This window comes from Gymnoscopelus braueri (genome assembly GCF_963280865.1).
Source record: "Gymnoscopelus braueri genome assembly, chromosome: 23".
Taxonomy (NCBI): domain Eukaryota; kingdom Metazoa; phylum Chordata; class Actinopteri; order Myctophiformes; family Myctophidae; genus Gymnoscopelus; species Gymnoscopelus braueri.
In genome coordinates, this window is record NC_137625.1 from 10,717,179 (window position 1) to 10,733,029 (window position 15,851).

General features: G+C 42.5%; 1 protein-coding gene across 1 annotated transcript in view; it reads right to left on the reverse strand.

The window, feature by feature from the left end:
* ano2b (anoctamin 2b) overlaps window positions 1-15,851 on the reverse strand; it is a 115,272-nt gene that overhangs the window by 99,213 nt on the left and 208 nt on the right. The window contains 3 exon segments of the mRNA XM_080420624.1: window positions 674-825; window positions 1,269-1,367; window positions 14,256-14,687. Coding sequence (XP_080276750.1) covers window positions 674-825; window positions 1,269-1,367; window positions 14,256-14,687 — 683 coding nt within the window.

Genomic DNA, 15,851 nt, shown 5'->3' on the forward strand with positions numbered 1-15,851 from the left:
CGTGCGTGCGTGCGTGCGTGCGTGCGTGCGTGTGTGTGTGTGTTGTTGTTTCCCTTTGCATCTTTGCAAGTGCTCTACGCCACTGGTTCTCAAAGTGGGGTCCGGGGACCCCGGAGGTTCTTGGGGGGGTTTCTAGGGGGTCCCCAGTAAAATGATGAACTGTTTAAACACTATTTTATTTACAAGTGTGCGGTGCGACAAATTGTGAGCTTGTATTTCAGCTATTTTTAAAACGTGTAGACAGATGTTGACAACTTTTATGGGGGACCCCTGGTACAAAATCTTTTCAGATGGCGGACAAATACATAGGAATTTGGGGGACCTTGACATGTGAATGTTTGAGAACCACTGCTCTCCTGTATAAATGACTGCATGTGTATGTTTGTGTACATGCTACGTACATGCAGTGGTGTAAAGTAACTAAGTACATTTACTCTAGTACTGTACTTAGGTACAGTTTTGAGGTATTTTTACTTTACTGGAGTATTTCCAATTTTCAGTACATTTACTTCTTCTCCACTACATCTCAGAGGCAAATATTGTACTTTTACTCCACTACAATGATTTGAATGTTGAATTGAAATGTTAGTACATTTTCCACCACTGCGTACATGTATGTGTGTACAGTGGTACATGTGGTGCATGGGCATATGTGTGTGTCTTCCTGTCTTACAGATGCAGCTTGTCCCTGGAGAAGCAGTGCGACAGAAACTTGGTGCGGCTATGCTCCTGCTGGGGGACGTTGGGCTGAAACGGCTGGTTCAGCTTCCTCCACACTCCGTTCACACTGGCACTGAATCCACTCTCCTCTTTCAGCTCATAACCCTGTTATTCATACATGAATCTATTCCTTCAGCAACAGTTTCAAGCCAAGAGATATGACTTAGAGAATCTTGGGAAAGAACATTTTCTAATACCGTTTACTGTAAAATCCTCTGAGTTAATGTCTTTATACGCCGGGAGTGTGACGTGATCCGAAAATGCGCTCGCGAATATTTTCGAATCAAATTATTCGTATAGTTGATGCATGCCTTATTCATACAGGTCGATGCTTTTAATTGTGGTGAAAATCAACCTTGCTTCAAAAAAGAATTACCTTGCTTTATCGCCAAATAATAATCATGTTCTGTGTTAATGTACTCATGACACAAACAATACTTTGAAAAGATTTTAGACTAACATTTTTTAGTAAGGAGTAGTAAGTAAGGACCTTGCATTTAACACTGATACTGTACACTCTCAGGGTTAAATTGAACTCTCTCTCTCACCTTCTTGGTAGGGACTTTGATCTTGAGGAACTCTGCCTCACGACTGAGGACCGGCCAGGGAGCATGGAGACGAGTGAAGCAAGGACCATGGCTCTTCAACTGAAAAACAGCAAAGATTGTTACGTACGTACGTACATGCATACTGTACATACATACGGTCTAATATATACGGTGTGTATATATATATATATAGGTTTTTTTTATATATATGGTTGGTATTCAAAATATATGTATGTGTGTGTGTGTGTGTGTGTGTGTGTGTGTGTGTGCGTGTGCGTGTGCGTGTGCGTGTGCGTGTGCGTGTTAGTGTTAGTGTGAGTGTGAGTGTGTGTGTGTGTGTGTGTGTGTGTGTGTGTGTGTGTGTGTGTGTGTGTGTGTGTGTGACAGTCGTGTATCAGTGTAAATATATACTTGTTTACAGTCGTAACCTAGAACAGTAGTGCAAAACAACCGTGTATGTAAAGTGAGCTCCAAACTTGACTTCACCTCCTAGCAGTGCGTCTATAATTTGATCAGCAGCAATAGGAGGTTAGCCAGAGTGCTTGACTGTCTGTCTGTATGTGATACATTTCAGTGTAACATAAATACTCCATGCAACCACGTGAATATCACAGCAGACCCCGGTGCTTTCCCAACCCTTTAGCATTAGGAAACTACCGTATGTACACGTTATTTTACTTTGTACAGACTGTAGTATCCTAAACCTCAGTGTTCATTTATATTTGTGTCTACAAATGTAACATTTGGAGACTCTTAGTTACAAAGGGATAAATGACTGTGTACTGTGATCAACTATTATACGGTCCTACATTTCATAATCAACATAGGCTACTGTAGAATACAAAATAACTTTATTGCCCAAATGAGTTTACAGACATATGCAATGTACCTGTGGAGTTGCTACAGAACACGTTAAATATTTATGATTAAAAAAGCAGTAAATATTCACAAGGGAAAAAATAAGGAACATCCTCTCTGTTAACTACAGTACGTTAACCCTGGTGTCCCTATTTTGGGAATGGCACAAGGGATTTTCCTTTTTTCCCCCTCTTTAAAAAAAAAGCTGATCTACAGAATTTTGAAAACATTTTGAAAATAGCACTTAAGTGGTTGTTGTCAGATTATACTATATGTTTTTTCCACTGATAAATAGGATGTGGGTCCTTAGCACTAGGAAAACTACAGGAATGACAGGAATACAAGCTACATATAGCCGGCACATAGTTTGACTGGCTAACCCAAACCGCATAACCAGGTGGTAAGAAGACAGAACATGCTTCCATAATCCATGGTCACAATGGACACAGTTGCCTTGTGAGTGAAATTGTAACCAGAAACTGAGCACACCGCAGAGCCAGGGGGGAGGGCAAGCTGTAACTTAACCCTCCTGAGCCGTCGATCAGAGGAGGGGGGTAAAGCAAGAGAGAGAGAGAGAGCAGGGTGGGTGGTGGGTGTAAGGGAGGTGCAATATGGAGTGAGAGCGGAGAAAGTAAAAAGAGAAAAGGCGGGAGGGAGGATGACAGAAACCTGAGAAGATTTCCTCTTCTCCTCTCCCTCTCTCATCCATCCTTTGCTCCTTCCCTGTACCGCTGCCAATCTTCTCCCAACGACCCCCCTATCTCCCTAACTCACCCACTCACTCACTCACTCACTCACTCACTCACTCACACACACACACACACACACACACACACACACACACACACACACACACACACACACACACACACACACACACACACACACACACACACACACACATACACACTCACCCACTCACTCACTCACTCACTCACTCACTCACTCACTCACTCACTCACTCACTCACACATAGAGTCCTAAACCTGCCCCAACTTATCCTAGTTTGATACAAATAGGATTAAAACAGATAAACAAACACACACACGAGGTCGGCTACAATACACGGTAATAACAGACTGTGCAAGCTAAAAGAATAACAGCAAGGTAGCCAATAGCTACACAACTAAATTATTAGCCCATTAACTGTCATGATTTATGACCTTTATCTGCTTGACCCAGTACACACATGTGGCGAATCACTCATCTACGTAAAGCATAATTGACCCGTGATACGATGACCTTCAACTACTTTATCAGAGACTGACGTCTGTGCACAATGTTCTATTCCTATTCAATTCTTGTCTCATATCTTCTGGTCATGTCAGTGTCCAATACTGTATATATTCTACGTTTACATTATACATGTGTGTATTACAGTAAACTTCAGAACTTGTCGTGTGATACTGCCTGGTGACATCTTGTTCTGGGCGCACGCGACTCAACTGAAACATCACTGTCCGATATTATCGGCCGATATTAGCATACGTTTTTTTAAATTATTATTTTATACAAACTAATACGTGAGTGCACTCCGGGTGCGCATTTCCGAACGCACCCTAAGTTACAGGAGTTCTTACTGTATGGTGTGTGATATGAAATGTGAGCTTACCATATCACAGTAATCCTTAATCATATTCCATCATATTCAAGGGCTTTTGCAGAGAAATGAGACAGACTCCAGTCACTTTCAAATTAGAGCACTGCAGAGGGCAGGTGTGTGTGTGTCTGTGTCCAGCTGACGCTCGTTGACGCTCGTTAATGTTCTAGGCATCAAGGCAATTATGCTTCTGCACTGTCAAATAGGCCAACATCTAATCGAAGATTAGTGGGACTCATTCAAATAACCACCAGTGAGTCCTCACTTTATTGAAAACCTACAGCAACAACATCACTGTATTATATTAGATTTATTAGATATTATATTGATATTATAGCTATTTTATTTTATTAGATATGTGATGTTGTCACCTGACAATTGGTTGACTTTTGGTGAAAAGGCCTGCATGTATCGGTATTGGTTGATATCGGTATTGTGTATCGGTAAAAAAGTCAATATCGAACATCCCTACTCACCACCCGTGGTTGGAGGGAGACTCTTAAGGGACCACATAGTTGGTCAACCGAAATCACATTAACTGTAGTTTTATTTTACTTTTTAAAGAACCATACTATATAGTCTGGCATGTCTTGGTATACGTAACCTAACTTTTATGCGTAACCTTTACTGCAGTGCTGACCATTTCCCAAAGCATAATGTGGATTGTTTGAATTTCAAGGATTGAATTTCAAGGAAGCCACTGGATTCTGTTCATTTCAATATGGTATAAAACTTTCAAGATTAAACATCATTATGTTGTTTTTTTGTTTTTTTTATTCGCATTATCATTGAAGCACGCATTGAAGTCTAAACGAAGATAGTCCCTGGATATTATAGATTTAGTTACCACAAAATTATACATATACTGTACGAAATATGGTATATGTGATGTATTGACACCTCCTTTAACTTTGAAACAATCAAGATATCTATCATGGATGGATTATGGACCATGTCAATGGGGCCAGTGCTCAGGGGCCGTTGACCACCATATCATTTTATGTGAAATATATATATATATAACACTCAAATATGTAGGCCCATCAGCCTTCAGTACAAGTCAACAGACAAGTGTTTCTTAAGATTTTTAAGATTAATTTGTTTTACACCTGAATGAATATCATGCACTGTAAATGACTGCCTGTAGCATGACTGCCTGTAGCATGGGGTTGTGGTGGGGTGGGGGGGGGGCAAAAAAAATGGCCCAGGGATCTCCTTGAGTCTTAATCCGTCCCTGCAATCAATATCTATCTGTCTCACTCTCTAACTCACGCACGCACGCACGCACGCACGCACGCACGCACGCACGCACGCACGCACGCACTCACTCACTCACTCACTCACTCACTCACTCACTTGCACTTGTTCCCCTCACCTTCTCTAGTATCGTTCTCTACCACCTTCCTCCACATGATCTCCTCCTCCTCCTCTCTCTTTCTCTGTTCCTCCCCTGATCTCCTGCTGCTTGAGTCTCCAGCAAATTAAAAGCGGTGTTTAAAAATACCTATTGGGCCTGGAGAAGGTTAATTGGCAGAGGGAGGCCCAATTAGCTCTTCATCTCTACGGGGGAGGGGGGAACTAGTTCACGGTGAGGGTTCTGTGGGGGCGAGGAGGGGAGAAGCACAGAGTTTAGTTGGGAAATACATGCTGATAATTGATGTCTTCACATATTTGATCAGGTAAATCTTGCTGAACTGAATGTTTTTTTTCGTATGACAGTGTTGCACAAAAGTAGCGAAAATAGCTGATAATAAGCTCACAGCGCTGCGCATCACAGCGCTTTGTGAGCTTGTAGATATGCGTTGTTGTGATATGTGATATTTTTTTTATCTGGGAGGTGAAAGTGAAACTGTGCCCCTTTTTAACGTCTACTCAGGCTTTTGTGAGCACCTCAAACAGTTTTTAAGTTGCTTGATTCAGTATTCAGATATTTGATATTCATTTTATCAGACACGCCCCCTTCCTATATAAACCCATTGTAACTTCAAACTCCATTTTAATCATGTTCCATTCATTGAAAACACCCATCCTTGGTTCTGGTGATTGGCCTTTTAATACGTGAGGTGTTTTTTCAATTCCTTTTTTCATTTATTTTGTATGTATACATTTTGGGGGAAATGACAAAAAACAGAACCAAGGACAGGTGTTTTTGATGAATATATCATGGTTAAAATGGAATTTGTATAGGAAGGGGGCGTGTCTGATAAAATGGGGGTAAAGCAAATATTTAAATACTGATTCAAGCAACTTAAAGAGGTGGTGCCATGGTTTTGCACTTTTTCTGTTTTTCATGTGTCTATGAGGTTGATAGAACTTCATTAAGCCCCCTGGTGGTGTTTTTATGGTGTTTTATGTCTTCTCTGACTATTTTGAGTTTCTTCCTGGAGGCTGAAACCTTGAGGGTCAAACGTGCCAATAGAAAAACAGCGCTTTAGTGACATAGTAAAAACATACCCTCCCCCTCATTATCATAACACAACAGGTGTGGGCATGAGGAGGAGGAGGGACTAGGACAGGTAGGAGGTGCTAAGGTGAGAACCAGGTATACTTAACACATTGACCGCCAGAGGTTAATCTCATAATGTACTCACCAGTGCCAACGTTTTATTGTTGTTTTTTGTTTTTTTCACGTCGCCATAGACGTCGTTAAAATCCTTAAGATTGATCTGTGCACTGTTTGTAAACATCGCGGACATCTCCCTGTGTCTACCAGTCCAAACCACGTGTCAAACGGGGCATCCATTGTTGAGTTAGAACGGTTTATGTTAAACAGTGATCAGCGAGGAGAAAAACTACAATCGAAGAAAATGGCGTTTCAGTGTGAACTTTAGAATGGGAGCCGGCGTGATCGTCAAAACCGGATCCCAAATAATTCTGTTTCCGGTGGTGTTACAATGAAATGTGCCGTACCGGAAGGTACGTAGGCTACGGGATCGGCGCTTAAGCGTTGGATTTAACGGCCCGTAGAACTACGGGCCCGGCGGTAAATGTGTTAATGAACTGGAGGCGTGTCCACAGAAAAACATAATTTTAACACTTTCTGTACACTTAAAAAAAAAATCTTCCTCCTAGTATAACCATAATACCTGATGATTATGTTTTAGGGGGGGGGGGGGGAATCACTGAAAATCACGGCACCCCGTCTTTAAAAAGGGGTTTGGGGTGCCAGAGTAGACGTTAAAATTACCCCTAACATGTTTGAAAGTGAAATATCCCTTTACGTAGACCTTGTGACTAAATAATAAGGATCCATTGGTTCTTTTTTACATTTCCTTAAAAGTAACCATTTTGGAGCAAGTGAGTGAGTGAGTGAGTGAGTGAGTGAGTGAGTGAGTGAGTGAGTGAGTGAAAAGATGTTGGGAAACAGACAAAACAAATAGAAGAGAGAGAGACAGACATGGAATGAGAGGTAACATAAGGTAATGTTTGGATTTGTTTATGGTTGGATGCGGGGGTATGGAGAGTAGGCAACACGGTGATGGATGAGGTATGGGGCCGTGTTGACATTTGACTAACATTTGACATTTGAGGACTTCCTACAGAGCCAGCAGCTGTCACCGGCATATAAATAAATATAGTTACAAATATATAAATATGTGTTTGTGTGTCTGTGTGAGTGTGTAGTTATAGAACTGTGTTTTATTTCCCAAATATGGTAAAAAAAAATTGTCCAATATATGGAATCTATTCATATATTCTGGACTTCAAAGGGATTGAATTGAATTGAATTGAATTGAATTGAATTGAATTGAATTGAATTGAATTGAATTGAATTGAATTGAATTGAATTGAATTGAATTGAATTGAATTGGAGAGAGAGAGAGAGACAGAGAGACAGAGAGAGAGAGAGAGAGAGAGAGAGAGAGAGAGAGAGAGAGAGAGAGAGAGAGAGAGAGAGAGGTGGGGGGGCTACAGTAATGCTGACACTCAGGAGATGTTATTTTGTGTAGACACACACACACACACGCACGCACACACACACACACACACACACACACACACACACACACACACACACACACACACACACACACACACACACACACACACACACACACACACACACACACACACACACACACACACACACACACACACACACAGATAACAGCCAAGTTCTAATTGTTGCAGGTGGGGTAGAGGGCCGGGCTACTCAAAGCCTCTCTTGACTTCCCCCACCCAGTGACTAATCTGAAGACTGAAGAGGGAAATCAATCTCTTAAGAATACAGAGTGGAGCATCTTACAAAACACTTAATCCAAACCCTTCACCTTGTCAAAGTCCCAGCAGACTGAACCGACCACGGATCCAATTCCACTGTCCAAATTAATGTCTTCCTTCAACTTAATTAAAAGTGTGCATGGACGAGAAAGTCCCTGCTAGATCAAAGGTAAAATCCTCAGACAGACACAAGTTGGATCTTAACCACTTCAACCATACTGTATACTTTGTTGCCTGGCGTCCCCCAGGGGTCTATGCTTGGTCCCCTTCTTTTGTCCCCCCTCTACACCAAATCTTAGCTGAAAATAGCCGATCTACAAGCTCTTAACACGTTGTGTTGCGATGTGTTGTTAGCAATTAGATCTGCCAAAAGCCTATTATGACATAATAAAGCATAGGTAAAGTAGCCTCCGTCAGCATGTTAGCTTCCGTCTTTGATACACGGCAGCAGGCGGACCCAGCAGCAACTCACCTCGCCAACTAGCATGACGAAACTTCAGCTATGACAATGAAAAGGACTTTAATTGGTGCACGACGCAAGCGTCCACGCTCATCGCGCGTGTCACCACGGAACAAAATATTCGCGTGCCAGTCAGACAGTAGTGTGTGTGTTTGTGTGTGTGGAGAGACATGTTCTGCTCTGCCAAATATCTCTCAAATAGTTTTTTTCGTCAGACTGTAGTCTACCTGTATGTGGTTGTCACGAGTCCATAACAGTGACATTATGAGGGGGAGGGAGCTACGTAGCTCTGCTTTGCCAAACAACAATGTGATTTGCATCACTATCCACCAAAAACACCTCTGGTGCACGACATGCCTGTGTCCTGTCCCGGCCGTGTTCATACAGTTATAATATGTCGGGTGTGTTTGTTTTCCGTTGGAAGAGCTGTGTTGGGTAGTTTATAATAGTTAATAAAAATCAAAATAAAACATTTGAAATCTTGTTTAAAAAAGAAAAAAACCTTCCTAACGATGATGTCACTGGTAGGTGGGTTTCTGAAGTGTCCACAGCCCTCCTCTGAGACAGCGACGAGTCGATTTTTTTAATTAACATTTTATCATGAGCATTAGCGAGGACCAATTATATAAAGAAAGGTTGAAAATGGGTGAAGTCATCCTTCCTTTTTTTTAAGGAATATTTCAAAAATCATCTCATTTAGCGACGCACAAACCATTATTCATGCCTTTGTCACTAACCACTTGGACTACTGTAATTCACTTTTTTCTGGACTCCCCAAAAAATCTATCAATCGCCTTCAACTAATTCAGAACACAGCAGCTAGAGTTCTTACAAGAACCAGGAGGTATGACCACATCACCCCTGTTCTTGCTTCACTGCACTGGCTACCAGTGGCGTTCAGAATTGATTTTAAAATTTCATTGTTTGTTTTTAAAGCACTGAACGGACTTGCTCCTATACTTCACCTCCTGTCTCCCCACAAACCCACCTGCAATCTTAGATCAGCACACAAACTTTTACTTGTCCCCCCCCAGACAAACCTTGTGACGGAAGGTGACAGGGCATTCGCTGCTAGGGCTCCATTTCTGTGGAACCAACTCCCCCTGCAAATTAGACAGGCCACTTCGGTGTCCACTTTTAAAAACCTTTTAAAAACTCATTACTTTAGAATGGCCTTTAGCTAGAAGGAATAGTCAGCTATTTCTCTGCTTTCACTCTTATTTTTGGTCTTATTATTTTTGTATGGTTCCTTTGTTTTTACATTTTACATCATTGAATTGCCTTTATATTCCCTGTGTATGTATTGTATTTGTATTGTTAAGCACTTTGTAAACCTGTTTTTGAAAAGTGCTATATAAATAAAGTTTATTATATTATTATATTTAAGGAATATGTTAGAACACTGGAAAGTTATTAGCATCTTTAGTATCTTAACAACACAATATCATTGACTAATTGTACAGCATTCAAATGACCTAATCGATTCATTTTAAACTAAGAAATTGAATTATTTACCATCTTTCAAAAAGTACCTAATGTCAATGACGTAAAGTTTGTTCATGTAGAAGATATCTAATTTTGGAGTGAGCCTCTTCCCACTCTATTCTCTGTGTCTTGGCACAGAATGTGCCTCCATCCGTCAGAAGAGATCAGGGGCTATCAGTCAGTCAGCTAATCTGTCAGATTAGGCTCCATAGCCACCCTGTCAACAATCTGATTAATACTGGCCTGCAGACTGCAAGACCTGCCAGTGCCAACAGCCTGCTAGCCAAACAAACAAACACACACACACACGTGCACGCAAACACACACACACACACACACACACACACACACACACACACACACACACACACACACACACACACACACACACACACACACACAGATTCAGTGAATATGTGCATCTGAGCAGACACAGTACCTATGCAGACATAAATATGCAGGCCCACGCACGCACAAACACGCATGTATGCACAAACACGCACACACAAACACGCACGCACATGCGCGCGCGCGCTCACACACACAAATAAACAAATGCAAAATCACACAAATCACACACTTACTGTACATACACACAACCAAGCACATACTCTCATACACACTACCACTGCCAGCCTCCACGGCCTGAGTCCATGGAGCGAAGGCAGCAGTTACTGTAGATCGCCCACAGACTGAGCACTCTGCCAAGCATCTACTGCGCAAACATACAGTACAGTAGGTACTACTACTCACATAACACACATAACTTAACCAACATTGTTGCCTTGTCCTTTGGCCTGAAAAACATTGAAGACCCCTGGTCTAAAAGGGAATCCCCCTTGGCCAGGGGAGATATTAGATGTTTGTTTTTAGGGCAGAGGCTCTGAGCTACATTACGTACATACCTGTTATTACACCGGCTGCTCTTGCCTAATCCTAGCTGTAGTATACTACCCTCGTAGACGTATTTATGATTCTGACGTTTTCAATCTACGAGAGTTGTAGGGTTCATGCCCCATGGAGACGTGGACTTTCTGCACTATGCCCCTCAGATACTCCAAACGTGTACAAATTGAAAATAAAGGGGCTTACCCCAAAGCCCCAAATGTTAACTACTTCTACGCGGTAGTAGTTTAATGTAATAATCCATATCTTTCAATAAAGAAGTGTTTTAATGCCGTCTGTGGCCGATTCTGTCGGAAGTTCCCAATGGGCGGTAGTGACGGTTAGTGACGGGGCGCATCCGGTGAAACCCGGAATTACACTAAATGTAAACAGGAAGTAAACGAGGGTGAAAAAATGGCGTTCGGCCACAGACAGCATTAAAACACTTCTTTATTGAAATATATGGATTATTACATTAAACTACTACCGCATAGAAGTAGTTAACATTTGGGGCTTTGGGGTAAGCACCTTTATTTTCAATTTGTACACGTTTGGAGTATCTGAGGGGCATAGTGCAGAAAGTCCATGTCTCCATGGGGCATGAACCCTACAACTCTCGTAGATTGAAAACGTCAGAATCATAAATACGTCTACGAGGGTTGTATACTACAGCTAGCCTAATCCCACCATGAAACGTATGTATATATCATGCACCTTATGTGCAGTATATTTCACACTGCCGAAAGCAGTAAGCAGTAGATATATACGTTTCGTGAAGGGACGAGGCAGTTAAAAGAGCACCAGGTGTAATAATAAAAAAGCAGCAGGTATACAGTAATAGCACAGGGCGACGACAATATTGGTCGGAAGTATCTGACCTGTTTCTCTTTTCACCTTTCTTGGAACTGATGAGCTTGCACGACAAAGAACGCTGATGTGACAATTAAGTCGAGCTGAGTTGGAAAATACGGTACTGTATATGAAGTAGCCTACATACACAGACATATGGTTTGTGCATGACCACTGCTCTATATAGCAACATGGGTTTAAATTCTCAAAGGAAAACATATCAGCCTTAAATTGTCGAGCACCACTATAAATATCAGTGTACTGTATATCACTGGTTACCAAACACTGGGTCGGGACCCATTTGTGGGTCGTGGACACATTTTTATGGGTCACGAGTAAATACCCCTTTTTTTTTTTTTTTTCCCTACATTTTGTTTTTAATTATTATTATCTCAAAAGATTTATAAAAAATAAAACAAATTTTATCCATTAATTAGATTAAAAAAGAAGTAGTGAAAGAAGTAGTGAAAGTAGCAGCTCTACAAGCTCACAACACGTCGCATCGCGGCGTGTTGAGAGCTTGTAGATCTGCTCACTAGTTTGGGTCCCGAGGAGACATCAAATTTCTTTTTTGGGTCTCGAGCAAAAAAGGTTTGGGAACCACTGCTGTATATCCAAGTCCTCATCTGCCCCTTCATTGGCAACAGTTCATGTATTAGCCTAAGTCCTTTTGAAAAAGGGATTATGGCCCTTTGTGATTCTGGATGAGTCACTATTTTGGCCACTGAAGAACTCACTTAAACGTCTAATAGCACTTTTCCACTGAGTGGCTCAAATCTACTCGCCAGATTTGGTTTTCTATTAGATAAAAATAGGACCTAGAACCGTAACCTGGGCTACTTTCTTTGTATCACCTCTGTCAAGATGAGGGGAGGTGATACCAAAAGGTGACGTAAAAATGAGGGCAGCAAAAACTGAATCGGTAGAGAGGCTGTCTGGGAGGTCAGAACGGTCCCCGGTTCCTCCCCGGCCCCAGTCTATGTGTCCAAGTGTCCTTGAGCAAGACACTTGACCTATAACTGCTCCCCCGGCACTGTATTAATGACGCTCACTGCTCCTAATAAATGTACAAGGGCAAAAACATCCGAAAAGAGTGGGGACTGGGGACAACATTTTTGTTGTTGAGTCAGTACCACGCGGTGGAAAAGCACCATAAGCCCCACCCAAACCAAGTGGTTTGAACTGACCAAACTGTCCAACATCCTTACAGCCCCTCACTAGTGTTTCATGATAAATAAATGATACAAAATTGGCCTATGTGTGGTGCTAGAGGAAAGGCCATGGGATCACCAAAATCTGTAGGGTTAATTATGCAATATGCAAAATAATTGGATTATGAGATATTTTACGTGCAAAGTTGAAATTCTGGCCTTATGGTGGCACTAGAGGAAATGTTACATAACTCAAATAGTTAGTGTTCATTCATACTCCAGGGAACATGAGATATTGTGTGTGCAAGTGGAAGTTTTGGCCTACAGTAAGGGCGGCTTTAATGGAAAAGCCACGGCGTGATCAAATTGAGTATGCGGTTAATTCTTCAGGGAGGCATGGGAGCGTGATGGTCCACCACAAATTCCAATCCAGTCAGTAGTTTTCGAGATCTTCTTGTCTCCAAAATTGTTGGCTCAATCAACTGACCGACCGTTATCGCCATGCTTAGAGCCCCGCCGGTAGCGGCTAACCAACAGATTACAAACAACAGTATGGAATTACAGCCACATGTACAAATACAATTTAAACAATGGGCATTTAGCAAAGTAAAAGAGCAGTGCAAGTATTGTTCATTATTGCATATACATAGTTACTAGCTAATTGACAGACAGACAGACAGACATACATACAGACAGACAGAAAGGTAAGAGTGGAGGGAGAAAAAGAGAGAGTGAAGGGTGGTGAAATGAATAGCAGATGCCCAAACAGTGCCAAATTCGAAGAGAACAGGGTAGGAGACACGGCATGGAGAACAAGAAGGGAGAAACAACATGAAGAGAGGATGAGGTACTGCAACAACAGAGAAAAAGGAGAATTGTTTCTCTGTGTATGTCCTCAAAAGCCAGTGCATGCCTACACACAGGCTGATTTACACACACACACACACACACACACACACACACACACACACACACACACACACACACACACACACACACACACACACACACACACACACACACACACACACACACACACACACACACACACACACACACAGGCATGTGTGTACACAAACTGTTTCCCATCTATCTCCCACTCAACTTAAAATAAACTTGCTTCATCTGCCTCAAACAAACAAACACACAAAAACACACACACACACACACACACACACACACACACACACACACACACACACACACACACACACACACACAGTTGAGGGAAGCAACAGTCAGGAAGGCCAAGACAGGGCAAAGGTTTGGCACTGCCAGTGGCCGAACCCGTGTGATGTAAGAGCAAACTGGTTGGTGTGTGTGTGTGTGTGTGTGTGTGTGTGTGTGTGTGTGTGTGCGTGCGTGCGTGCGTGCGTGCGTGCGTGCGTGCGTGCGTGCGTGCGTGCGTGCGTGCGTGCGTGCGTGCGTGCGTGCGTGCGTGCGTGCGTGCGTGCGTGCGTGAATTTGTGCACCCTCACCTCTCTGTCTCTTTCTATCTCCAGCCCTGCTTCGAGCAGGTTGGCCTCAAACTCCTCTCTGATCAGTGCCACCTCACGGTCGGCAGGCTCCGCAAGGTCGTCCTCCCCGCCTCCCAGCTCCACACACACCTCCCCCACGCACACACCCTCTCCTCCTCCTCCTCCTCCTCCTCCTCCTCCTCCTTCTTCTCCTTCTCCTCCTCCTCCGGGCAATCCCCCACCACCCACTGCAGCGTCCAAGCCCACCGCCGTTGGGAAGTTGCCGTTGGAGATGATGGACAGCCGGTCATGCGCGGTGCCGGTGGCAGCCGGCGTGACTCGTACGGAGGAGCTGTGCCGTCGATGGTTGAAGACCAGGACATAGTCCACTTTCCGCCTGCCGTCCGAGAAGTACAGCTGGGGGTCGCCAGCGACGGGACTCGTACCCACGACCTATGGGGGGAGGGAACGAGTTGAAATGACATGTCTTAGTTACCTGTCTTACGTCAACCATCATGAAGAGTAACGAGTTTAAGATCTGGCACGTTACCTGCCAAGTCTCTCAAACAGTTCAATCTGGCATTCGAAAATGTTTCTGTTTGTGTTGGGTAAAGCAAGCAAGCTGCATTCCGAAACTTGAACCCACATGGTCTCCCTTATGAGAGCCCAAATTTCTACCACATTTCAAAGACAGAATCCCCACTTGGACAGGGGAGATATTACAGTATATGTTATGAGCAATAGGCCTACTACTTGCAGTAGGCTACTACTAGCACTAGGCAGTACTACTTGGCAACCAGTAGGTGTCCTACCTGACACCAGGGTCTACATTTCTCAATGGAAGAGTATAGAGAGACCACCTCCAACCACTGCAGATGTAGGTCTACTAGTTATGTTGTATACTATTAACATACTTTACCGTGCAGATTGGCTAAAATCATGTTTTATTCGTTGAAATAAGTTCAGAATGTGTTGGTCCAGAATTGCAGCTTTGATAAATGCAGGAACCTCATCCAAACAAACAGTAAAAACACCTGTTTCAATTCAATACAAGTCTGTGTGTGTTATGTTCCTTTTTAATTCTTTAGGTGACTCAACACTCAGTGTTGTGATTTATTTTTTCAATATCTGAAATGGTAAATGGAACACTGCACTACTTGGCAATAAATCTTAATGTTCAGGTAGTAGATAGTGTGTAGATAATGAATGTACAGTAGGCTTATAGGCTACAGTAGCATAATAGGCAACTGACCAGCAACTTTGAAAACAACCTCAAATGACACTCCAGAGAAATAGTAGCCTACAGCCTAAAACACAAAACCCTGAGCGTTTTAATCACACCACAGTGATATGGGTCTTCAACTCAAATCCAACGAAAATACGATTGATTTATTGATTGAATATACATTACAAGGATTAAACCCAAGAAAGCACTATGACTTGTTTCCATTGGGGTCCTGTGTTTTCAATTCATCGAAACATTTAATGACAGACAACTATACATTACTATGCAAAAACATCATATAAACGAGTTGTTGCAATCAAAAAGATTAGATAAACGTCGGCTTCTCTTCTACAGAGATAGAGGCGTAATTCACACGCTTTAAACACGGCCGT